Here is a 25,406-nt window from a genome sequence, read left to right as displayed (position 1 = left end):
TCAGCCCTCTCTGTCCTGCAGTCTTCAAAATTAGGGCTCAGAACATCAGACGTGTTAAATCAGCCATGCTCTATGGGAGCCAGTGCAGGCAGGCAGGTATACACCAGTGGAGGTGTCTACCCGGCTCCCTTAGGGGGTAGGGCATGTGTGTAAAGGGTGCGTGGTGAAACAGCTGGCATGAGGTCCCCAGTGGCAGAAGTCGGAGTAGGCCCCTGGCTGCTCTAACGTCCTCCACACCAGGCAAGGAGGGTCCAAGAGCTGCAATAACCAACCACGTGTAAACGGGGGAAAGTGAGAAAAAGTATATTGGATTTTTATTAGCCCGTCAGTTTTAATAATCTAGAGCAAGCGTTCTCAAGCTGTGGGTTGGGACCCCAAAGTGGGTTGCAACCCAGTTTTAATGGGGTCACCAGGGCTCGCTTAGACTTGCTGGGGCCCAGGTTTAAAGCTGAAGCCTGGGCGGTGGGGCTCAGGTTACAGGCCTTCTGCCTGTGGCTCAAGCCTTTTGGCTTTGGCTTTGCCCCTGCCCCCAGGGGTAGTGGGACTCAGGCTTTGACCCTCCCTACCTGGGGTGGTGGGGCTTGGGCGGGCTCAGGTTTCAATGCCCCCTCCTGGGGTCTTGTAGTAATTTTTGTTGTCAGAAGGGGGTCGCAGTGGAATGAAATTTGAGAACCCCCGATCTAGAGTGTTGTTAGTGAGAGGTTGGGATCATATTTTTATAAATAAGTTTTATATTCACAAAGTCCGTAAGTGCAATTTTCAGCTCAGTTTTAAGCGAAAAGGTCACTGTCATTATGAACATGTGTGTCTCATGCAGAGACAATATTTTGACAGTCCAGATGAGTTTTCTTCTTGTTTTTGGCAAGCCCTAAATTATAAAATTCCTCTTTTTAACTGGGAAATTACTGAAGACTTTTGCATTTCTAAGGTTGTGTGTGTGTGTGTAACTTGATTAGCATTAATGATAGCAGAAACCAAATGGAAACTGTGCTCCCATTATGTAGTCTACTCTGTCATTGATAAACCAGCAGAAATGTACAATTACAGCTTCAGCTATTTCAGACAAATTACCATGTGTGAACTCTCAGGCTTACACTGAGATCAAGGTATTTTCAACACTGTTCAGAGCATTGCACAGTTCATGCTGATGACATCAATAATCGTTGTTCACAAACAAAGAAGTAAGCCAAAGTAGGCCAAGTTGACTTCTGCTCTGATAGCCCTCCTCCACTGGGTGTTTCTAAGGAGGATTGAATGTTTATTTAATGGGCAAAGTCACTGTCAGTCTTCTAAGTGAGTAGTAATAACTATAGATACCTGAAACATTAGGGTCCTGATGCATCATAGTCAAGCCTCCCTGTGAAATAAATGTGCAAAGAACGAAGGGCCATTCAGTGGGAGCTGAGCCTCTCTACTTAATGGCAGAATTCAACTCTGTGGGCCAAAACCTCAGCTAGTGTAAATTTGGCACAGCGTCCGTCACATCAGTGGAGCTATGTAGTTGACACCAGCTGAGTATCTGGCCCTGTCTGTTGATAAGTTATAAAATAAGAAAACAATCATATATAATAGTGCATACATAATGCCTGTCATCCCTTGATCTCAAAGCACCTCAGAAAGGAGGGCACATAAAGATGGGGGTACTGGGCACCGGGAGGGGAAGTGACTTGTCTGAGATCACCCAGCAGTTCAGTATCAGAGCCAGGCATAACCCAGAGCAATGCTTTATTCACCGGACCACTGCCTTCAGTGTATACGTCATAACATTCGATACATTGCTCAGAAATAAGGGCTGTCTCCTTACCCTTCTAGAAAGTTATAACAGTAGCATGTATCAAAAGCAGTCATGTTAGGCTCAGTCCCACTTCAAATTACGGTCCCTTAGAAGCCGGTTTCTCCCCCCGCATCTCCCAGTGGTCACAAAGTGGAGAAAATTTAAAGATGAGTCATCTTAGTTCTAACACATCTGAAAACTCTGGCCCAGATTGCCAGCTGTAGCTCTGTTGGAGTCATTAGAGTGACAAGGGACAGCACGATGGAGAGAGCATTAGCTTAACATGACACCCTTCAGTAGATGCTGCTATAATCCTGGGGTCACAAAGACCACATGTATCCCTGAGGACTTTCTATAACTAGCGATAATTATTGGTGGCAGAAGAGTCAATCTCATTCTTTAGAAGAGACTACCAGTGCCCATTTTATTGTGATCTGTTGGCAGAGATTTTTTTCCCCCTACATCTTCTGTGTTTTGAAATAAACAGGAACCCAATCCTGAACTCACTTGTTGCTTTTTTTTAAAAATGTATTTATATAAGAGAGTTAGGTCTTGCCTACACTTAAAAGTTTTGCCACTTTCATCAGGCCAGCCTAGTACTTTGAGATACTGATAAAAACTATATATAACAGCTAGGTTTATTATTATTGTTAGTGTAGATTCAGTTGAGCCAATATAAAAGTGCTTATGTCAGTTGATCTTATTCCAGTTTGATGGAGCAAAATAAGCTATAGTGATATAAAGCATCTTTATACCAGTATAACTCTGTCTACACTGAGCTTTTTATTGGCATAACAATGTTGTCAAACTGTTGCACCCCAATAACATGACAAAACTTTAAGTCAAAGCAATTATGTTGTTCTGGAAAAGCATTTTTACAGACATTCCCAACGGCTTGGTTAGTTAAAAGCACTTAGCCTTCAATCTTCTGCAAGCATGCAGTATAACTGTGCCTCTTGTGAGGAATTATTTCATACATCGTGATATGTGTCCTTATACCTTGCACTTAAAACTGATAAGTTTAGCATTGCTGTCTGAGAGTGTATGTAATGAGAAGAACCCATCATAAAATCCATTTCGATTCATGTACACAATGGTATGTCTTAGGTTATCTAACCATTTGAGTGGCATGAATGATGTACAGAAAAGATCCAGCATCCCATACAAGACCGAGAGATTAGCAGTAGGGCCCATTGGTTCTTGTTAAAACTTTTAATGTCGACAGAAAGCAAGTCAGAGAATGCTTTATGAGCAGTTGAGATTCTGCTAAATGTTGCACTAAAAGAGAATAAGGCATGGCAATTTGGCAACTAGGCTGTCATTTCAGCACCCTTGAACACCTGCTAATGGATCCATAATGCCTATAATGGTATAAATGCATCATGTTAGCACGTGGCATAGACAACCCGCTCCTCCTGTCAGGCAATACTGAGTGTCTTACCAAACTACATCCCTAATTTGGAATATTTTTTCAAAGAAGCACAGAAGATAGTATTTTCCTTGTTTTCTTTACACATTCCTGGTACAGTTCTTTCCATCTGTTTCTTCCACCTAGCACCGTAGTCGAAAGCATCTTCCAATGCTGAATAAAGCATTGAAAATTCCATTAAGTGGCCTATACATCTCCCTCCTCAACAGGAGGCTGTGGGAATTAAATCTATGTGTGAACTTCCATATTTCTCTCCTTAGTGGAGGTAGTTGCTACTGTTGTGGGAAGACTAGGTTGAGGAGTTCTGCACTTAGTTGTGAAGGTAGTGAAGTCTGTGGTTCATTTCAGCTATTCACAGCATATGATTACTTGCCTGAGTCACATGGTATTGTTCCTTCTCTCTGGTTGGAAGACCACATTTCATCTGCAGCAGATCACCACTGGAATTGATGGAGCAATGTCTCTTGCAGCTGGTTTGTCTGAAAGGAGAAGTTGGGGGAAAGTAGCTGATGTATCCTGAAGGCCCAGGAGGCAACAGGAGGGAACCGAACTCCCCCCATTAGCCAAAAGTTGGCAGCAGTAAGAGAACATAAGGGTCCTGGGTACGGATATGCAGGAGGAGAGGACAGTTATCGAGGGTAGGCAGGGGAGGACTCCCCCTGCTGGCTGGGTCAACAACATTTAAGCAGCAGTCTATAATTTCCAGGCTGCGCAAACTGCTTCCCCCACCTCAAATTAATTTGATGCCCTCATGAATTCCTAACAAGCCATGTACAGCCTTTGGCCCAATCAGGTGGCTTTACATCAAGGCAAAGAGATAAGTAAAACTAGGGTTATTATGGGCTCCCAAGTTATGCTGCAATTAGAAAGCATAATAGACCTTCTGTGATGCTAAAAATATTATAATAGTTTGTCACAGTGAAACAGGCAATCAAGTGGACCCTTGATCTCATCAACAATAAACTCGGTGTTTCCGGGAGGTGATCTCGCGAGCTATGATTTTATCCAGCGGGTTGATCCATTTACAAGTTTAATCTAACCTCGCTGAACTTAAGCATTCCATTATCTGTTAGGAAATAATTAGAAGCTGCAAGCTGAAGTCTGCATACACAGAGATTCTTGGGAGTCCCCAAGCTCATTGAGATGAAGACAGTTTGACTGATGCTGGTCAGCTGATATTGGGCTAGAAGCTAATAATAGAAGGCAAAGTGCTGCTTAGCTACATGAACAAGTTAACTTGGGAAAAATTAAACTGAAGGGTTTGGGATTTATGATTGGAAATTCATTTTCCATCCTCATTTGTTTCATGGTAAGAGAACTGCAAAGGGAGTCTGTTTTATGACTTTATAATTAAGATCTAGGGAGCTTCTTGACTTCAGCCAGACTTATTGTTTTTCCCTGTGATCCCTAGGAATGGCCGGCCAGCAGTGACCAGGAGATATGTTAAGCGATATGTAAAGATAGTAAATAAAATTATCCAGTGATTTAGCAACTACCACGTCTACCAAGTATGTGGCAAATACATTAAAGCTGCATAAGGGTGAGGGGTTGTGGTGGTGCGGGGGGGGGTGTTGATGATAATGCGAGAAGAAAGATGAAGGTTTGTCCAGCCTAAAGAACGATATTAATAAGGCTGCCAATCTGCTGCTTTAACTGCAAAATGAAAGAGAAGAGGTTTCTCTGAAAACGTAGGCACCTTTTATGGCAAAGGCAAACTGCTCTGTTTTGTAAGGCATGCTGTGAATGTGCACTGTTCATTGCTGAACGGGTATTCGCTTCACAAGTCTGAAGTGAATAATCACCTGCCGAAATAGAGATGGTGAAATAAAGTGGCATTCAAAAGCCTACAGTGAGAGAAGCTCTCAGACTTCAACTATTATTCCATGCAAGAGGATTGCGTGGCCTTTCTGGACAAATCACACCATTTTCTGTGCTCCTTCCAGAGTGGCTAGATAACAGTGTGACAAGCACTTTGGAGATGCAGATAGAGCCTTTCTGCTTTTTTCGGTATTTGCGCTGGATTGTGAAGCAGGTTTAAGAGTTTGGATTCTCAGCACTGTCCCTTGCCAACCATTCTATCGTCCTAAACCTTTAAGGAGCTCCATATGGGCAGCCCCATGTGCTCACAGGGACCCTCACTGATGAGGCCCCTGGTCCTCTCATATCAACATCCTTGAAGGATCATAGCCTGTATTACTACATAGCTGGTAGTGGAAAGAAATGGTGTCTCTGTTGCATCCTTCTGAATCATGATTTGTTCCCAACACCATTCCTGGATCCTGGGCAAAGATCGCAGCACATTTCTAAATTTGCCTCAGGAAACTAGCTCGTCTTCTTGGTAAATGTTGAAAGCATCACCTCAGCCACTCTGCCAGTCCCTGCCCATCTGGAAAAGCATTGTGACATTACTGTAATTGGATGTCCCACTTTGTAGTGCAGTTTGCTGCCTGCCTCACGTACAGCTAACGCTTTTCTTGCACACGAAATGCAGCAGCATTGAATACTGAGTCCCATTTTAAAGGGCAGCTTAATGAATAGATTAGGAGTTTCCATAATGGTTTGCCATTTTCCTTTGTCTTTCTCTTCCACCTTCTATACATGCATCTTTCTTTTAAATTGGCTTTAGTGGTCCCCAAAAGAGTGCCTACTAATGAGAAGCAACACCACAGCAGTCTGCCCAGCACGACTATGCTTCCGACAACCTCCAAACACTGTTGTGTTCACCCTGTGATGCTAAGTTATTAGAAGGAAGAAAAAACCCAAGCTCTTGATTGCAGATCCCCTTTTGTGCCGTCCCTCTTGCCCTCCCACTTTACACATACTTTAAGTGTAACCACTTTGAAGAGGAACCTGTTTGCCTGTCACTTCCAGGCACAGAAACTCGCTGTGACTGCAATTACAATTTCCAACTTATCCAGAGGTGCCAGAAATCAAGCTGTCCTTGAAAGCTATACACACGCCATGCACAAGCCCCCTAGAGTGACAGCCGCCACAGAAGCTGGAAGTCTGAGCCCCGCTGAAGGTTAACTGCTTTTAGACATTTAACGAGAACTGTTTCAAGGCCATGTTCCCTTTTATTTCTGCCTTCACCGGTAATTTCCTCTTTAAATATTTACTTACCCCAGTAATCTTTTCTTCCATAGAATTATTTTTGTAAGGTTCTTGAGGAAATAGCCTGCCTTTTTACTGTCAGAGGATAACGTATAAGCACAGACAGAGCAGGCTAGGCTGGTTGGTTACAATCCTTTGGCATAATGGTCTAATGGGAAAACACAGCGAAAGAGACCTTGCTTCCTACAGATGATGAAAGTTAAAATAATACCAGAGGGGAAGTCCTGGCCCCATGAAATCAGTGGGAGTTTTGCTATTGACTTCAGTGGGGCCAGGATTTCACCCCAGAAGTCTGACAAGGCTGCCACTGGTTTTTAAGGGAGAGCCGCACACATGGTTGTGTTTTAGGTATTCAGTCTAATGTTCCTTTCCTGCTCTCCTGGAAGATTGTAAAGGCAGTCAGCATTATTTATTTATTTGTGTTGCAGTAGTACCCAGAGGCCCTGACCAGGATCAAGGCCCCATTGTGCTAGCTGCTGTCTAAACACACAGTAAGAGACAGTCTCTGCCCCAAAAAGACCAAGAATGGTAAGGTGGAAAAGAAAAGTAAAGGTAACATAACATGAACAGACACATCCTACTCAAATTCGGGAGACATAAACTGAAGCTGTTGAAACTTTTATTTTCCCAGTTGCTCCCCTCCTGGAGCTGAACATTTAAAAATATTATTATTAATTGTTATTATTTATTTTATTATTTATATTACCACACACCTAGGAGCCGTAATCATGGATCAGGACCCCATTGTGCTAGGCACTGTACAAAAGGACCTTGACCCTTCTAGTTCCCAGCATTTTGCTGAAGATGGTTGCTATATATCAGAGATGGTCTGGATTCAGAAAGTTCTGATCCAGACTCAGATTTTCCTAGGATTTCAGTGGCTTCCATCTGCATCTGAATTTTGAGTTGGATGACCTAATCACACTTAAGGTCTCTACTCGACCTTCCTGTGAAGAAAGAAGTGCTGGGGACAATCTTACTGTTAGATCAACCAGGTGTCAACTGATAGGCTTGTACATCCACAAATGCAGAACAAGGCAGTTACACCGTTACATGGCCCTTAGTCCAGCAAGTAATGCATGATAGGGAGTGTTGGGATTTTGTGTATATTTTTCCGGACATGTTAAAATGCAACTAAAATTACAGAAGTGAATTATGCCAAAAAATAGTAAAACAGGAGACATAATTACTCATTGTGAGCGGAAATTGACAAAGAACAGCCAACTTTAAAGTCAACTTTGGCACCAAGAACTGGACAATTAATGCCAACACATCACAATAAGAAACTGAAAGCCTATATTTAAGAACTTCCTATTATTTAGGAATTTTCTCTGCATGCCTCCAGCTCACATTAACAATACAAAGTAGACACAGTGATGTTTCAATTTCTAAAGGGTAATGTATATGTCAGATTGCTGCTGCATTGACAGTAAATGAAGGTTTTATGGGCTCTCTGTTAATAATACAAGGTATTATTTTCATCGACTTAAACATAATAACTTCCAAACAAGCCACTGTTGGTTCAAGGTTAACCGTCAGCCAATCAGGATTTGATGAAAGCTTGAAGAAGAAATGTCTTGATATTTAAGCCAACCAAGCAGGCTGTGAAAATGTATGTATGTGCCAGCTAAGCAATTTTTGAAGCATGATTCTGTGTGACTGAACTGCCCCTTTGGTGATGAGTTATTACATTACGGGTTTTTCATGATAACAGATTGATATGGCTGAATACTAGCGCTAGAATATTCCTCAACTCAGTGACTCACAAATCAGCAACAATGCAGAAAATACTCGAGGACAAAGGGAGCTGAAGGACCAATGCTATATTTGTCATTCTTGGTGTTGTACTGTAAAAGTGCCCCACTTTTAAAAGGTGGTCAACGTTAGATTAAGGAAGGACAAAGAGATTTTTGTTGCGGTGAAAAAAAATCAAAGCTTGTAAGAAGTATGAATATGAGAGCCACACTATGTTATTTATAGAAATTTAAGAATAGGAAGGAATATAAGCTCTATGTGAACTTGGTGAAATGCCAGTTTCATCATCTATTTTGCCTTTAAATTCTTCCCAAAACTGACAGTTTGGTATACTTCTTCAGAGCAGGTGGATCTGATTTATCTGCCCAATGTTCAATGACAGATGACAATATTTCTTCGTCTAGTTGCTGATTCCTGGCAGCTCTGATCCATCAAAGATAACATTGATTGACCTATACAAATAAAAGAATTAACATCTGCTTATATACATATTCACTGTATTGTCTAACACTGATAAGCAAAAGACGTGGACTGTTGACTGTCAAACTGTTGTATTGTAAGACATAGGACTGGTAAGTCCATTACAGGCAGGAGGTTCTGATAACTTTTGTAATGTTCTACTTATATCTTCATAGACATAACTGGAGTCAGTAGGATATACTGCAATGGAGCTGAGATCATAATCTGTCTGACAACAATTGTTTTCTTAAGGCCTAAGCCAGCACCACTGAAGTAAATAGAAGTTGTACCATTGACTGTAGTGGGAACAGGGTCAAGCTGTAAAAAAAGAACCTATTTTCCTGCAGGGTTGCTGTTTGGTGCATTTACTTAGATTATTGTTTGTATTAGGTAGCATCTAGAGGCCCCAGCTAAGATCAGAACTCCACTTGCACTATACATATGGGCCCCTCCCCTGAAGAATTTACAACCTAAATAGGCAAGGCAGTTGACTTTTGGGAGGAAGGAAGTGGTATCATCTTCAGCCCTATTTTACAGAGAGAAAACCGAAACTGAACCCAGATCTCAAAAGTCTCAGACCAAATTTCTTTTACCATGAAACTGTCTTTTTCTCTGGATTGAACATGCAGAGCTGTCTGTGAATCTAGATCACTAAATTATATTGGCAAGTTACTAGCAGTGAGGAGGTTTGGTAACTAACTTCCTAAAACTTTTTTGTGAGATAACTAAGTTCTCTAATGTTCATGGTAATATAAATGTGTATGAAATGGTAATAGTTCTAATCAGAAATAATTACAGGGAAAGGAGCTAGGCTGCTATTAGTCCGGAATCAGTTATTATTTGCAGGAGAATTTCTATTTTACAAATTGAACTGTTGATACTGATTTTGTTTTACCTAATATAAACCTAAAAGTTTGAAAAGTGAAGGTTTGTAAGAGTTCTAGGTTCTAAAATTGCTTGGACATGCACTTTACGCACAAAATGACAGATATGTAAAGCTCACTTTGAAACAAAACTGCTTTTTCTGGTCAAACAGGAATAGAAACCTGCATTCTAGAATAACTTACATGGACTTCTATCACTCACAATGCTTGCCGCCAAAGACTGGTATTTTAAATAAATTGGAGTACACTTGATATAACAAGCAAGCTATATATAGCAATGGGGGGAAATTAGGGGTTCTTATCTCTGAGTTACTTATAAGGTGATTGAAATTGGATCCTAAAGCATTCTGCTTTAATGCAGAAACCCAAGTTTTAATTGGATAGACACACTTTTATTGCCAAATCAGAATTAACTAATGGCCAAATAGACCAGGGCCCAAGTGTTATCTCAGCTCTGAGCATTGTAAGCGTGATCAAAATGTTTAAGAAAAAAGAGGTAATTACTTAAATCACGGAGATGTGATACCAAATTGCTTCTGAAAAGCGTGGTATTAGTGGTCAATAGCCTCTTCCAGGGTGTTCATTAATCAGTTTGCAAAGTTACATACTGTGATATGGAACAATAGCGATGCACTGCCATGAAACATCTGAGCTATAGTGAAACACCTGTTTATCTATCTGAAACCTGAGTCATCAGCAAATGAGATCTGTTTTAAATCAGCACCAGTTAAAGAAGCATACCATGCTTTGATATTGAGTGATATCAACACAAGTGTAGGACAACCTTTAGCCGGAATACCTTAAAAATATACCCTGGTATTGCTGACACTTCTCATGGTCAAATTTTACCCTCCATTTGAGTTTAATAGGAGTTCCACACATGTAGCCAGAGGCAGAATTTAACCCTTAGCAAATTTGTATTCTGTAGCTATTCCACCTCAAGCCATTGTTTTGTAAGTGAAGCGGGATTGGACTAGGTCAGGGCTTGGATGGAGACATTTGGGGACAAAATAGGTGCTATAAGAATGGTGCAAGTGATAGAGCTGGTCGGAAAACAGGAAAGAGAGGAGTAGAGATGGTAGGAGGAGTGAGGCTGATGTGAAAAGACTGAGTGGGTGGGTGGGAGGTTCTGGCTTCTTGTCTTCATGGTGAAATAAAACCGATATTAGAACTGGTTAAAAAAAAAGATAGCTTAAACTTTAGAACTTTTATATTTCATAAAAAATATTTCCATGATTTTTTTAAAAAAAATTCCATTGAAAACCATTATTTGTTTACACTTAAACCTTCCCCTGCAATGTTTGCAACTCAAATATGACACTCTTGGGCAGTGGTTCTCAAACTAGGGCCGCCGCTTGTTCAGGGAAAGCCCCTGGCGGGCCGGGCCGGTTTGTTTACCTGCCGCGTCCGCAGGTTCAGCCGATCACGGCTCCCACTGGCCGTGGTTCGCTGCTCTAGGCCAATGGGGGCTGCGGGAAGCGGTGGTCAGCACATCCCTCGGCCCGTGCCGCTTCCCGCAGCCCCCATTGGCCTGGAGCGGCGAACCGTGGCCAGGGGGAGCCGCGATTGGCCGAACCTGCGAACGCAGCAGGTAAACAAACCGGCCCGGCCCGCCAGGGGCTTTCCCTGAACAAGCGGCGGCCCTAGTTTGAGAACCACTGCTCTTGTGACAGTGCATGAGAACCTGAAAATGAAATTGTCTAGAAACAAAAGTGAAACTGTGAAATCTGTTTTGATTTCTCAGGTGCAAGACATGAAGCAACTGTGCTAAGGCAATAAGTATATTCAATTCCCCACCCCCCAACCATTCTTTTAGTTTTAATATTGGTAATGTAATCGATAACCTTAATTGTGGAATTGAAAAAACAGAGCTTTTAAGTATCCGGTCATAAAGTCAAGCTTTCCTGTGGTGTGAGAAAATTACCTGAATGTGACTTTTTCAAAGTAACATCCCAAGACTCTTCAAAAGGACTGAGAACTAGACGAATGTTTTTCATTGAGACACTGCTATCTCTCTTCTTACGTTAAAGAACCAACCAAACAAAGCAGTAACTCTCTGCTGCTGAAAGTGGTTTACAACTAAAACTATGAAAATATTTATTAACTGGTCACTTATGATTGTTTTTTGTCCTGTTGTTGTAATGATGACAAAGATTAATGGTTTTGGACAATGTAGTTTTGAAAGTTTTTACTATTAGTCATAGGCAATTCTCACCAGTCAAAACCAAAAGCAATTCTCTCTCAATTTTTTTCTGAAAATAATGGTTTATTTCACAAGCTGAAAGAAAACCCTTTGCCAGTAAGTTTGTGAAATTTTCAGAACAGTCATGCATACAATTTTACATGGGGAAAAAAAATTGTAAAATGTTTCACTTCCTTCACAAGATTTTGCTGTATCAAAGTGAAACCCAGAAACTCGCAGAGATCTGGTCAGAGCATAACAGTAGGTCAAATTTCCATCTTGCTGCATCATTGCGGGGGCTGAAATTGAACGTAAAACTGCTTAACTTCAGTGTATTAAATCTGGATTATTGTCCTAAGCTTCAGAGATCCCTGACAGTTCAGCTCCCCATAGGGGCCATGATTTGTAACACCATCCTTAGTTGGGTGGTCTGTGGGAATCGAACCTATGACCTCTGGATATGAAACTGTGAGCCTCTACACTGTGTCTGGGCTGACGGACTTGGTCGCGTGTTAGCATGAGTCTCACTGTTGTTAAAGTTTGATTCTAGTTAGTCTTTCACATAATTGTCTGAAAGTTGGGCTCAATAATATGGAAAGCTGATGCATGTAAGCCACGGTAGCGTGACACTTTTAGGAGAAGGTCTAATTTAACTAGTCCTGCTGTTGTGTAGTGCAATCAATGGCAATTTGTGAACTCCCAGCTGGAACACCTGACTCACATTTGTGGTGGATGCAGTTCTACCTGTGGTCGCTACGCTGATCTGAAATCGCCACAGGCACAGGTCAAAAGCATATTTTCATATATGCAAAATGAAGGTGCCAGTATTCTCTGTGCCAAAATATTGACTCTGGCCGTTCCAGTGAGAAATAAGCTGGGCCCGCTGTTTTGTGCGGTCATTGGCCAGGTTGTCAGAAATGCTGTTAAAGGTTAGCACAGCTGGAGGTTTGCTCATGCTGTCGTTCAGTTGAAAATCCTCTAAACGTATTTTGCATTAAGGAGCCGTGCTAAGGAAGTGATACGTAAACAAGCAGAGGAGAACTGGCAATGAGCGTCTAGAACAAAATAAAAATATTTTGTTTTGTTTTTTCCTCCCAAAGGGAATGAAATATCACAGACTGCTGTATAGGATTCCCAACCTCACCCACCAAAATTACTGTACCTTCTTCTGTGGAACAGGCCTGTCATTAAAACATGGTGCTGGGGTTCTGAAGATCTAGGCTCCATTCCCCATTCTGCCACAGACTTCCTGGATGACCTTGGGCAAATCACTTAACCTCTTTCTGGGCCAGATCCTCAAAATAGGTGAAATGCTGTAGCTCATCTGAAATCAGAGGAGTTAAAATTTACACCAGCTGGGGACCTGGCCAAAAGGGGGAGGGGTGTCTTTGCTCAGATAACCAACATGTAAAATAGGAGTAATACTGAACTGTTACCAGACAGAGGTCAGTAAGACAGTGGGGCCTACTCACTGGCCAGTGCATCAAATATAAAGCTCCCAATAGCAGCAGAATTCCAGTTCCTTTCTTCAGGGATGGGTTTGTTTTTCAAAACAAGAACAGTCCAATAACACCAGGTACTTTTATTTGCCTCTCCCACATTGCGGTTTGCTCTCTGCTAACAAAGCAGTTATTTGCCAGCAAGGCCTTCCAAATAGCTGGCGCAGAGACTGTCCCTTCAGCATCTTCCCTAAGACCCTGGATCTCCTGTGGGAAGCCTCCTTCTCCCTGCAAGTCTCTCCCTAACTGAGCTGTTTGCTGGCCTTTGATCTGAGGACTATATGAGCTTCAGGCTACCACCTAAATCCCTGGCCTCAAACCCATCACCTGGGAGAGAGCTAATTAGGCAGAGTCGGGGCTAAACCCACCTCGCTTAAAGAGCTGTCATACTCCATGACAAGCTATTATGAGGTCCTGATTGTTTATAATGTGCTACGAGCTCTCTCCAGGGAAAGTATCATAGAAATGCAAAATGGTTGTCGTCTTGTTTTCTGAGGACGACATACAATGTATAGTTCTCTCGTTCAATGTTTTTAAAAGCTCTGGGATATTTACACATGGCACCAGTTCTGAATATTATACTGATGGAATCGAGCGAATTGAATTGTATTCTTCCAGTGTTTGCCTCTTGGTATTCTTTACAGTGTTCTACCGCGTACATGACAGATACTTGCTTCTAGCTTTTCCTCTCATGAGCAAGTTTGGATAGTTTGATTTTTATTGATCAACCTGAGATTTTTTTTAAAATTGCTGTTATGAGGCTAGTGTGTGTCTTCAAGGCCGCTTTCATACAGAACGTTGGCATCATCACAATATGCTTGAGGTAACTAATATTAGCAGCATGCTAATATGGGTCGCCATAGGCAGAAGGAAAGGAGTACTTGTGGCACCTTAGAGACTAACAAATTTATCTGAGCATAAGCTTTCGTGAGCTACAGCTCACTTCATCGGATGTAGCTCATGAAAGCTTATGCTCAAATAAATTTGTTAGTCTCTAAGGTGACACAAGTACTCCTTTTCTTTTTGCGAATACAGACTAACACGGCTGCTACTCTGAAACCTGTCATAGTCAGAAGGAGTTAATCTGATGACACCAAAGCTCCGTATAATTGTGTACACAATTTATCTTGATAGCATTTGTGTGTGTATAGACAGATACTTATCTATCGGTTTATCCAGAGATACACTTATCTGTCTGTCCACACATGTACAAAGAATTGGAATATCACTCAGGTGATATTTATAGCTGTAATATATACATACATATACACACACCCACATATATATGTGGCTGTGTGCATATAGTTGTATATTTCTATGTACCACCTCTAAAAATCCACATTAGAAGAATGTTAAGGTTGCAAAGTCAAGTACTTAAAAGTTAGGAAATGATAGAGTTACGGTTACCCCTGTGCAGGTGCCTAATGATACAGTCTTTAATTTACATGAACTCATACGATTTTCTCCACAGGTCCCCAGCCTAATTTACTGAATGGATAGTTATTCGATATTTTTTTTTATCCTCCACAGTCCATATGTGGCCCCAGGCCCTATTTACTGCACATATTCAAACCCTGCACTGCATACAAAAATTATGATTTTCCTTCTGGGCATTTCCGTGGTGCTGTCACCATAATATCAGAGTGTTTCACAAACACTGATGAATGTATCTTCACAGCATTTATTTGGTGGAGAACACAGAGATTAAAGGCAGAGTTGTCAGAAAAGCCCACTAATTTCATCAACTTTGGTCATTAGTAGAATTTGGACCTTTAGATCCACCACACAGACCTTTACCACTTAGGCTAATGGAGTAGCTGGTAACAGTAGTAGGTTGTTATCCACTGTGGACCAGCCACTAGGGCGGAATCATAGGCATCTCTGGCCAGCGGGTTTCACAGCTATTTGCTGACAGCAGAGGAATGTAGAGACTCAGAACTCCTGGTTTTGATTTCAGGTTTCGGAGGGCAGCTGGCATTGGTCTCTGTTAGAAGACAGGATACTGGGCTAGATGGACCATTGGTCTGACCCAGTATGGCCGTCCTCATGTTCTTATGTGTTCTCTAGTATTTAATAGAGCATTTTGCTCCTGTGACCTCATCTTATCTCTGACCCGCCCTTATCTCCTAATCACATTTCTTTTTTGTCTCCTGCACCCCTCTGCTCCTATCAATACCCCTACACCCTATCCCCTCCCTCTCTGCCACTCCCCACCATGTGGCTCTTGCCACCCCATCTCCCCACCATTTCTTACCCCTCATTCAAATCAGGTGCTTTCTCCTCCTCCTCCATGTTGGTTGGGTGTGAGCACAGGGAACATTGAGAGTACAGGAGACAGTGGATCTCTCTGCTTTCAGTTCCTGTGCCTGGCATCATGGCAGTCCCCAGCAGTGCAAAGAGCAACTTCAGGGCAAGTCTAGCTCATCCTCCAAAGCCTCATCTGAGCATGCCAATGCAAATCAGCTGCCAAACTCTAACAAGTCTCTACTGAGCCTGTGCAAACTGCATTTTTTAATTAACTAATCTATTTATGTATGTGGAGGCTCAGAACTTGGCCATATTTGGGAGAATTTCCATGGGGATGGCCAAAGGGATGTCCCAGACACTCCAGCAACTCCCTGATCCAAACCATGATCACAGTAGAGTTTCTCAACAAAATGGTTGCAGGTTTTTCTTTAACAGCCAAAAAGAAATGATTTTTCCCCTAATTTCATTCTTGGAAAAAAATTCAGCTGAGGCATGGAAAATTTCATCCCAAATGGTTAGTTTGGCAAAGTTAAAAGCAACTGAAAACAGGTTCTCATATTGGGAAGTATCAGGCAACCATCACCATCTATAATAAATGTGTTTTGTATGTGTGTATATCTATCTCCTGAAGTTTTTGTGTAGTCTACATATGGCCAAGTCAGCTGTAAGCTAAAAGTTTAGCACGGCCCAAAAGGACATATTAACTGGGAGGTTTTGAGAACAAAATGTGTTGAAAATATATCAGTCTATAATTGGATTCTCCCCGAGGCAGATCAGACATGCACTCTAGGCATGGTTTCTTGCTCTAGCTATTACAGGTATCATAAAATTAATGGAAAAAGAATATCCACTGTAGTATCTCTGCTGTCACACAGAACTCATTTTTGGCTTTCAAAGAAATGCACAGCCCAGGAAAAAAAACAGCTTTTTAAGTACATACAATTATTTCCATAGCAGTGAGCTAGGAAAATTAGGTGGAAAATATAACTCTAAAGAATAATTGGATTCCTTCTTTTAAGTTGAAAAACAGTTGGAAGCACCAGGACAAGGAAACAAGTTTTGTTGTTGTTCAGTTTTTGGGGTTTTTTTTTTTTTCCAGTTTGTAGGGCATTCGCACGAAAAACATTCACTCCAAGAGCCACGCACTTCACCTGCTCAGAGAAGTAGAGCTTATCTAAGCACTCTGGACTAAATTAAGCTTGTTTTTGTGAGAATGCTCTAGAATGGGAAGATTGTTCCTGCTCCTTTGGTTCAGGAGGGCAGGTGCCGTCTGACGAGCTCCACAGAAGGCCTCTCCACCCCATGCACGAGGAAGGCTACATTTGAAGGAGCATTGGCTACCTCTTTGCAATGTGTGAAAACCCACTCAGCATTCATAGCAGGGTTCAGGAGCTTACCTGCATCCGGGCACGAATGCTGCAGGAGGTGCATCTCCTTGTCCTATCCAACATGATTCAGGCTCTTGGGAGTCATAATCAGGCCCTTTATGGGAAATTAATAAGTAATACATTGGACCCCTGTTTGTGGTTCTGTAACAGGTTTATGGGTACGAGGGATTGAACCTCTTGTTAGAGGGTGGCAGGATCTACAGCCCTCTGTTGGGGTGCAGGGCTCTTCTGAGGCGAGGATAGGAATTAGAACCATGCATAAAGCAGCTTAAATACATTCTGTAGACTCTTGGTGGCTGGTGCAACTTGTTAACTCCCACCTGTTTATAAAAGAATTGGGCCTGACCCTCCAGTCAAAGAACAGAAACCATCTGGTCAAAGGTCAGAAACCAGGCGGTGCCATGGGAAACCCGAGGAGCAGCCAGGCTGATATACATGTTCAGTTGTAAATTATTATTTCACCAAGAAAGCCACACACCAGAAAAGGGAGAATAAGTTCAGTGTTGCCTTATAGCCTGTGTGTAGATTTTACTCAGAGCAGAGGGGAATGCTTCCTGCTCACATCTTTGTTCTCCTCGTCCTTCATGAGGGAACTGGAACACAGTGGCCCTGTCTGTGCTGAATTTGTGGCCAAGTTACATGGTTGAGGCTAAAACCATTTCGAGCATGGCTTGTCTGCCCTGTGTGGCTGGGTCCAGAAACCATTTTAGCTAGAATTTGGGCTTTAGGTGCCCAACTCCCATTGAAACTCAATGTGGTTTGAGTGCCTAAATCCCATAGGTATCTTTCAGATCTCACCCTTAGTCCTCAATTTGGTTACACCCCCCCCCCCCCGGCACAGACATAGTTTTACTCACCAGCGGTACCTACACAACTGTTCTCTTCATTGGGTATGTCGTCATCTTACTAAATGGCCTTAACATTGGGATCAGTGTTGAACATTAATATAACATTGGCATTAGTTTTCAATTTAGGCTGTGTACATAAATCAGAGTTGAGTTTAATATATCTGGCGACAATAATTAAATTCATTTAAAAAAAAGAGGAGAGAGGCTACGAATGAGCAACATGACAGATGATTTCTTTATATAAAACACCCTATGTGGACATCAGAATTCTAAATGAAAAACAGAATGCTTAATTAAAGTCACTTGGCATTCTCCCTTAGATGAGGCTGATACAGTAGAACCACATTGCTGCCAGCTACCTGAGCAAGTAGCCATTTACTGAATGGAGGTCTTTCTTCACTAACCTTTACTGAACCATAGATTTGGTCTGGCTAGGTCAGTCCCTCTTCTGGTGGACTAAGAGCCCCAGATGAGTCTTCTTGTCACTACAAATGGTCTGTTGTTTTTGTCTAACAGTGAATTAGTGTCCGATGGACTATAACACATCCACAGTCCTGTCATTCCTCAAATTCTGACATAAACAATGGCATTATTGAGATTGCAATATTTTGTGACTGATCAAATGTTTTGTCCTATTCTTTCCCTGCTTTTTCTTTGAGAGAGAGGTTATATCTTGCGGTTAGATTGGGATTCTGGTGATCTGCGTCCAAATTGCCAACTCTGCTGTAGACTCCCCGTGTGATCTTCATCAATTATTGTGTCTCTCTGTATGTCAGTTGCCCATCTGTAAAATGGGGAGGATGGGTAAAACTTTCAAAACCACCTCAGTAATTCAGGATCCTAAGTCTCACTGAAAGTGAGTGGGATCTAGCGGCCAGATCATCAAAGGTTATTTAGACACCTACTGGGATTTTCCAGCATCATTCTGAAAATCCCCCTTGTGGGAGTTAGGTGTTGTCAAGGTTCCTTCCCCACTCTGAACTCTAGGGTAAGATGTGGGGACCTGCATGAAAAAACCCCTAAGCTTATTTTTACCAGCTTAGGTTAAAACTTCCCCAAGGTACAAACTATTTTACCTTTTGCTCTTGGACTTTATTACTGCCACCACTAAGCGTCTAACAAATATATAACAGGGAAAGAGCCCACTTGGAAACGTCTTTCCTCCCAAAATGCTCCCAAACCCTGCACCCCGTTTCCTGGGGAAGGCTTGATAAAAATCCTCACCAATTTGCATAGGTGAACACAGACCCAAACCTTTGGATCTTAAGAACAATGAAAAAGCAATCAGGTTCTTAAAAGAAGAATTTTAATTAAAGAAAAAGTAAAAGAATCACCTCTGTAAAAACAGGATGGTAAATACTTTACAGGGTAATCAGAATCAAAACACAGAGAATCCCTCTAGGTTAAACCTTAAGTTACAAAAAGACACAAAAACAGGAATATATATCCCATTCAGCACAACTTATTTTATCAGCCATTTAAACAAAACAGAATCTAAGGCATATCTAGCTAGATTACTTACTAAGTTCTAAGACTCCATTCCTGTTCTGTTCCTGGCAAAAACAACACACAGACAGAGAGAACCCTTGTTTCCCCGCCCCCCTCCAGCTTTGAAAGTATCTTGTCTCCTCATTGGTCATTTTGGTCAGGTGCCAGCGAGGTTATCCTAGCTTCTTAACCCTTTACAAGTGAAAGTGTTTTTCCTCTGGCCAGGAGGGATTTAAAGGTGTTTACCCTTCCCTTTATATTTATGACAGGTGTCTAACTTGGTTAGGTGCTTCTGAAAATCCCTTAGGTGTCTATCTACATTTAGGTGCATTTAGGTACCTAAATACCTTTGAAAATCGAAAATCTGGCCCTTGGCCTTGTTGTGTTAATTTAGATTAAATATATAGGTCCAAAGAGTTAAAGGTGCTGATGTAGTCTGGTCACTGTCCAACATCAAACAGTTTAAAGTAAGATTCGAGATTTGGTACACAGAGACCTCAGCCTGCTTAGTGTCATGGCAATCACACAATTAAAAATCCTTTAAACTCTGTATTAAAGATACAACAAAGAAGGAAAAAATAGTTAAAGCATTTGAAATGTAAAATACTAAATAAAGCAGTGGTTCTCAACCAGGGGTCCAGAGCCCCCTGGTGGCCCGTGAGCAGATTTCAGGGGGGTCCACCAAGCATAGCTGGTGTTAGACCCGCTAGGGCCCAGGTCAGAAAGCTGAAGCCCAGCCGCACAGGACCGCAGCTCGGGGCCCCAAGCCCCAATACCCAGGGCTGAAGCCAAACCCTGAGCAACTTTGCTTCACAGTGCCGGAGGTGGCATGGGGCCCCGGGCAATTTCCCTGCTTCCTACCCCTTAATGCCAGCCCTGGCTTTTATATGGAGAAAAACAGCTGTTGTGGCACTGGTGGGCTATAGAGTTTATATAGCATGTTGTCAGGGGCCTCAGAAAGAAAAAGGTGGAGAATCCCTGAAATAAAGAGACAAGGTAGGTAAGGTAAGATCTTTTATTGGACCAGCTTCTGTTGGTGAAAGAGACAAACTTTTGAGCTACCCAGAGCTCTTCTTCAGGTCTAACTCTGTGTAGCTCGAAGTCTTGTCTTTCTCACCAACAGAAGTTGGTCCAATGAAAGATATTACCTCACCCACGTTTTATCTCTAATATCCTGGACCAACACAGCTACAACACTACAAGTATGAAATAATCCTCTCATTTTACCATCGTATTCCCTTTCCCTTTGCTGGAAAGAGCACATGGTCTTACCAGCCACTCCGAGAACTGGCAACCTTGTGCCAGCATTAGGTTGTTTAGGGCATTGCTCTTAGTTGCCTCTCTGGTAATCGGTTGACATCAGTGTAACAACATACGCAGTCTTGGCCAGCTGAGCCAGACTCTTATTAAACAGAAGGCAAAAGGAGAGAGAGAGAGGAAAGAAAATATTTAAGGTGAGGAAGGAAAAGGACACTGAGGGGTGAGGGGTGGGGGTGGGGGGAGCCAAAGTGGTGTTCAAGAATTTAGTCCGCACCAGTGGAGGTAGTGGTTTCAGCTGTCTGGCCCAATTTAGTGAAGACATCCCTCAGGATTACTGCATAGAAGGTCCAGGCTCCCAGGAGATGTTGAGGGTGTTGGGGTTGGTCCTGCTTTGAGCAGGGAGTTGGACGAGAGGACCTCCTGCGGTCACTTCCAACCCTGATATTCTATGATTCTATGAGGGTAGCAGCCATGATGATAAAATTTGCTGCAGCAGTTGTTGGCAGACAGTTCCTTTTTCAGCTAATTTTCCCCAAAGTCTTTTCCTGTTAAGAACCCTAAAAGGGAGTGATGGGCAGAATAGCCCGCCCTCTCATTATTTTACCCACCATGCGGCCTAATTCCCAACACACCAGTTTTGTTTCCTTGACTTCTGGTCCTATACTCCTCTTGTTTACCAAGCATAATCCTCACACAGTACTTAAGCAGTATCAGTAAAACCCTTTCTGTTTAAAATAATTCAGTCTTTCTGTCTCCTGACATCTTGTCTTAAACAATTTTCTTTAACAGGTTATTGTGACAATTTCACTCACTTTTTACAGCTGACATTACAGGCAGGATAAATATGTGAGTCCAAATATTACTATAGCCCTGAAGTGTCCAAATTGCTTTTGAAAATGGGACTCAGGCTCCTTAGTCAATAAGGTGCTTTTGAAAATCGTAATACCTCCTTCTTGTTGTTGTTTGTCTGTCTTGTCTATTTAAATTATAAACTATTCCAGTTGGAGTCTATGTGTGCCTAACACACTGGGGTCCTGATCTCAGCTGGGTCCTATAGATGCTAATGTAATACAAATAGCACTAATTTTACCAATGAAGAAATTTGTGCGAAGTCAGGATTCATGCAAAATTAATATTCCTTGCAGATGAATGGTCTAGAGCTGTAGTGAAGGTGTTGCTGCTCTCTGCTACATTACAAGCCTTAATCTAACACAGAGCAGTCCTTAAGAGTTTATAAAAATACCACTTTTTTTCCAGGACCTCTGTCCAAAACTCGTGAGGAAACATGAACTTCCTTATAATACGAGGATGTGACAAGTGGCAGTGCTTACTTTTCTTATTGTACAGAAACGTCTTCCATTCAGACTCAAATAGAGTTACAAATGATATGTGGCTAGAGACTAATAGGAGAGATGCTTCAAAGCTTTTTTGTCCATGCCCTCCTAGTCCACGGTGGGCCAAAAAAGAAAAAAAAATGGCTATGTTCTAACCTGTTCTCAATATAAAGAAAAATGCTCCCACTTCAAAGGTGCTAGAGAAACACCTGTTACATTACCCAAAGCCAGGGACGTGTGCGGGGGAGATTTCCCCCTGGTGCAAGTCCAGGAGAAAATATATGGGGTAATAAAGAAAAAGAAAGGCAAAGTAATTTTGTTTCTCGAAAATGGATAATGCACCTGTCAACATGTATTTAGTCTGGCGGCCTTCAGTGACATTTTCTAGTGACAGCAGAAGAGAGGCTAAAATTGCATTGAGGGGACCCCATATAGAGTCGGGAAACAGAGCTCTGTATTAATTTTAACATGGAGCAAATTGCTTAAGCCAAACTCCCCCCATCTCATTTGTTGCATTAGGATCTCCCTCACACCCCTCCTCCAAAACGCTCCGCTGAATAGTTTGGTGTTGGGGGATTTTTTGGTTTTGCTTCACATTCATTTCAAAAGAAAAAGGGGAAAAATCTGAGGCCATCTGCTGTCTTCTTTATGGGAAAAAAATAAAACCTACAATTAGTGTCTTGTTCATCTTTTCTTTTTCAAAAAAAGAGAACTATTATGCAAATACTCCACAATTTGGTTTCAAATACTCTTTGTACTGTGAGGAACAATTTTCTTTAATACAAACCCAACCTCCTTGCTAGGACTTTTTTTTAATATGGGGGAAAAAAACTTTTATGAGACTTTTCTTTATTGTTGTGTTCTTCTGCTACGAAGGTTTTGTCATCCTCTCTTTGTGCACTATTATTTTTGCCATTATTCTTTAAGTTGTCAGTTATACATTGAACAGGTTTTTTTGGGGAGAAAACCAAAAGAGCTTCATAAAACTCCATTTCCATGTCACTTTTCAGTGTTCCTTTGCCTCAGTGAAACGATTGCCACTGAAGGGCAGAGCTCAGTAAATCCAGAGAGGCTTTGCCCCTTGTCTCTTCTGAAAGCTGCCTGCTTGGCGTGAAAGGAACAGGGGTACTTGTGGCACCTTAGAGACTAACAAATTTACTTGAGCATAAGCTTTCGTGGGCTACAGCTCACTTCATCGGATGCCACTTGGCTGTGGCAGCTTTGTTGTAAGTGAAGATTTGTAGTTGAATTATAGCTGCAGACTGTAGGCTACTTTGGTGTCTGATCCTGCAGGGCTTGCAGTCACTGGGAGATTCCAGAGTAAGGGCTGAGTGTATAGAACCAAGTCTTGCATCCCTTACTAGCAGCAATATTACAGTAGTGTTTAAAGACCTCAGTTGAAACTGGGGGCCCCGTTGTACTGTGCAAACAGGTAGCAAGAGACAGGTCCTGTCCCAAAGAGTTTCCTGGTCTAGAGAAGACAAAGGGTGGGAGAAAGGAAGGGTTATTATCCCCGTTTTATGGCTGGGGATCTGAGGCCCGGAGAAATTAAGCAATTGCCCCATGGTCACATAGGAAGGATGTGGAAGAGCTAGGAATTGAACTCAGGAGTCAGATTTTCAAGAGTCTAAGTGCATTAGGAGCACAAGTCCCACTGGCCTTTGATGAGATTTATGAGCCTAATTCACTTAGGCACATTTGAAAATCCTGTACCAGATCTTCTCTGTCCCAGCCCAAGGCATGAAATAAAAAATGAACTTTGAATTAGGGAAAATTCCCATTAGTATCAGTTTGCTACATTATAGGCTGGATCCTGCTGTGTGCTGAGCAGTCTGGCCATCATCCTACAAGGCCCTTCATCAGAGGCTTAGCTTTCAATGTGTGCTTTTAGTACTTTGCTGGGTCTGGGCCGGCATGGTCAACATCGTGTAGGATTGAGCCCCAGGACTGGTGTAGCGCTAGGAGTAAGAGCTGCAAAGTCTGGTTCTTACAGTAGAGCGCAGAGGTCCCCAAACTGTGGGCTGTGCCCCCTAAGAGGGTATGGAGGCATGGTCAGGGAGCACAGTTGGCCTTGGCCAGCCCTCACAGGGGGCGAGAGCACCATCCAGCCCCACCACACTCCCAGCTCTGCTCCGGCCCCACCCCTGGCTGCGGCCCTGTGCCTGATCCTGTTCCTAGCCTCGGAATAGTTCTGCACCCAGCCAGGATTCTGGCTGCTGTCCCGCACTGTGGCTCAGTGTGGACCCAGCCCCAGCCTCAGCCCCTGGCTGTGGCTCTGTTCCCAGCCACACCCCCAGCTATGGCCCCAACCTTGGCCCCCTTACCTCTGTCTGTGCCCCTCCCCGCCCCGAGCCATGGCCCCACTCTGGACCCTGGCTCTGGGCAGTGTGGGCGATGTGGACAGGGGGAAGGAGGGCATGACCCTCAAAAGTTTGGGGACCATTGCTATAACGGTTGCTTAATGCCAAGTGGCCTTCTCCACATTTTGGGAAAGATTCAAGGAAATAAGTATGAGTAGCTACATCTCTTAAGGAGAAATAGATCTCATGCTATGAATATGATCAGCTACACCACTGTTCCCTCTTCAGGGGACTGTCACAGCAAGAGGCGGTGGAGGGCAGGGCAGATTTTCCCGAAACAGCCGTCAGTGGAGCAATGCTGCTTTATAGCCGCTGAGGACCAGGCCCATTGTTTAGCCTTGTGTAACATAAATTACATCAGTTTGGACCTTGCTGAAGAGTAGCTTGTGCTATCTCATCACAACAGGAAGATACTGTGAACCTTTATTGTACTTCAGGGGACACCAAATCCCTTTTGATAGTGTGTGCAGGAGCCATAAATCTGCAGGGCATGGAACCTTTGAATGCAATGATGGATTTGGGATGTTTTTGTTGTTACAGGAAGCACTTATCATGGCAAGCATGGATCATCCACACCTGGTGCGATTATTGGGCGTCTGCTTGAGCCCCACCATTCAGCTCGTCACTCAGCTGATGCCCCACGGCTGCTTGCTGGACTATGTTCACGAACACAAGGATAACATTGGCTCCCAGCTCCTGCTGAACTGGTGTGTCCAGATAGCCAAGGTAAGGTCCGACAGGTTTTTGGATATTTCCAGGACTAAACAAATGAGCACGGTCATTTCTGAAAGTCAGCGGTACCCATTCCTATGCAGAAAACAAGAGAGGAAAATCTTTTCTTATAAGGCAGTTTGGTGATCTTTTTCATTACCTCCGTGCAATAATACAGTATATACTGGTGAGGTAACAATCTGACTCAGCCCCGTACACAAAACGTATTTTACTGTGGGCTTTTGGAAGACTTGAAGAGGAAAGGCCTTCTCTTCCCTAGATCCGAGTCTTGGCACAGAATGATTAGGCAACCTCTTCTGCTGCTGCTTCAGTAAGTAAGAATGATGCCTTCAGAGTTCAGATGTGTACCTGATTGCTCAAAGAGTGTCAGCTGAGAGGTACTAACAGTAGACTGTAAATCCAGCCTTAATATACTCCTTACACAGGAGTGTGTTGTTCAGGAACTCGTTGCAACAAATAAGTTGGTATTTAATGGCATGCTTAGGAACCACTTTTTTAGATATCCGGTCACAATGAATGAAAAGATTTGGAAGTCTTAAGGGACTACAATTTGCATCCATTGTACACTACCAGGGTGGTATCTCTCTTGCGCATATGTCAACCAGAGAGTTATGAAGGGACTTCAGTGTGTGTGTGTGACTGACTGTGAATCAGGC

The 25,406-nt window shown here is 42.6% G+C and overlaps 1 protein-coding gene and 1 long non-coding RNA gene across 6 annotated transcripts in view; one reads left to right on the top strand and one right to left on the bottom strand.

Annotated features, from left to right (window-relative positions):
• ERBB4 (erb-b2 receptor tyrosine kinase 4) overlaps window positions 1-25,406 on the top strand; it is a 972,415-nt gene that overhangs the window by 808,347 nt on the left and 138,662 nt on the right. For all 5 annotated transcript variants that reach the window (XM_073306719.1, XM_073306718.1, XM_073306716.1 and 2 more), the window contains one exon: window positions 24,559-24,744. In XM_073306719.1, coding sequence (XP_073162820.1) covers window positions 24,559-24,744 — 186 coding nt within the window. The remainder of the gene's footprint in view (window positions 1-24,558; window positions 24,745-25,406) is intronic.
• Window positions 6,960-19,145, bottom strand: LOC140895327 (uncharacterized). Its single transcript, XR_012154169.1, has 4 exons — window positions 19,099-19,145; window positions 16,738-16,822; window positions 12,757-12,918; window positions 6,960-8,521 (listed from the first exon to the last, which is right to left on the bottom strand). It is a non-coding gene; the product is annotated as an uncharacterized lncRNA (long non-coding RNA).

This window comes from Lepidochelys kempii, chromosome 11 (genome assembly GCF_965140265.1).
Source record: "Lepidochelys kempii isolate rLepKem1 chromosome 11, rLepKem1.hap2, whole genome shotgun sequence".
In the NCBI taxonomy this organism is placed as follows: domain Eukaryota; kingdom Metazoa; phylum Chordata; order Testudines; family Cheloniidae; genus Lepidochelys; species Lepidochelys kempii.
This window is presented reverse-complemented; position numbering and strand designations above follow the sequence as displayed.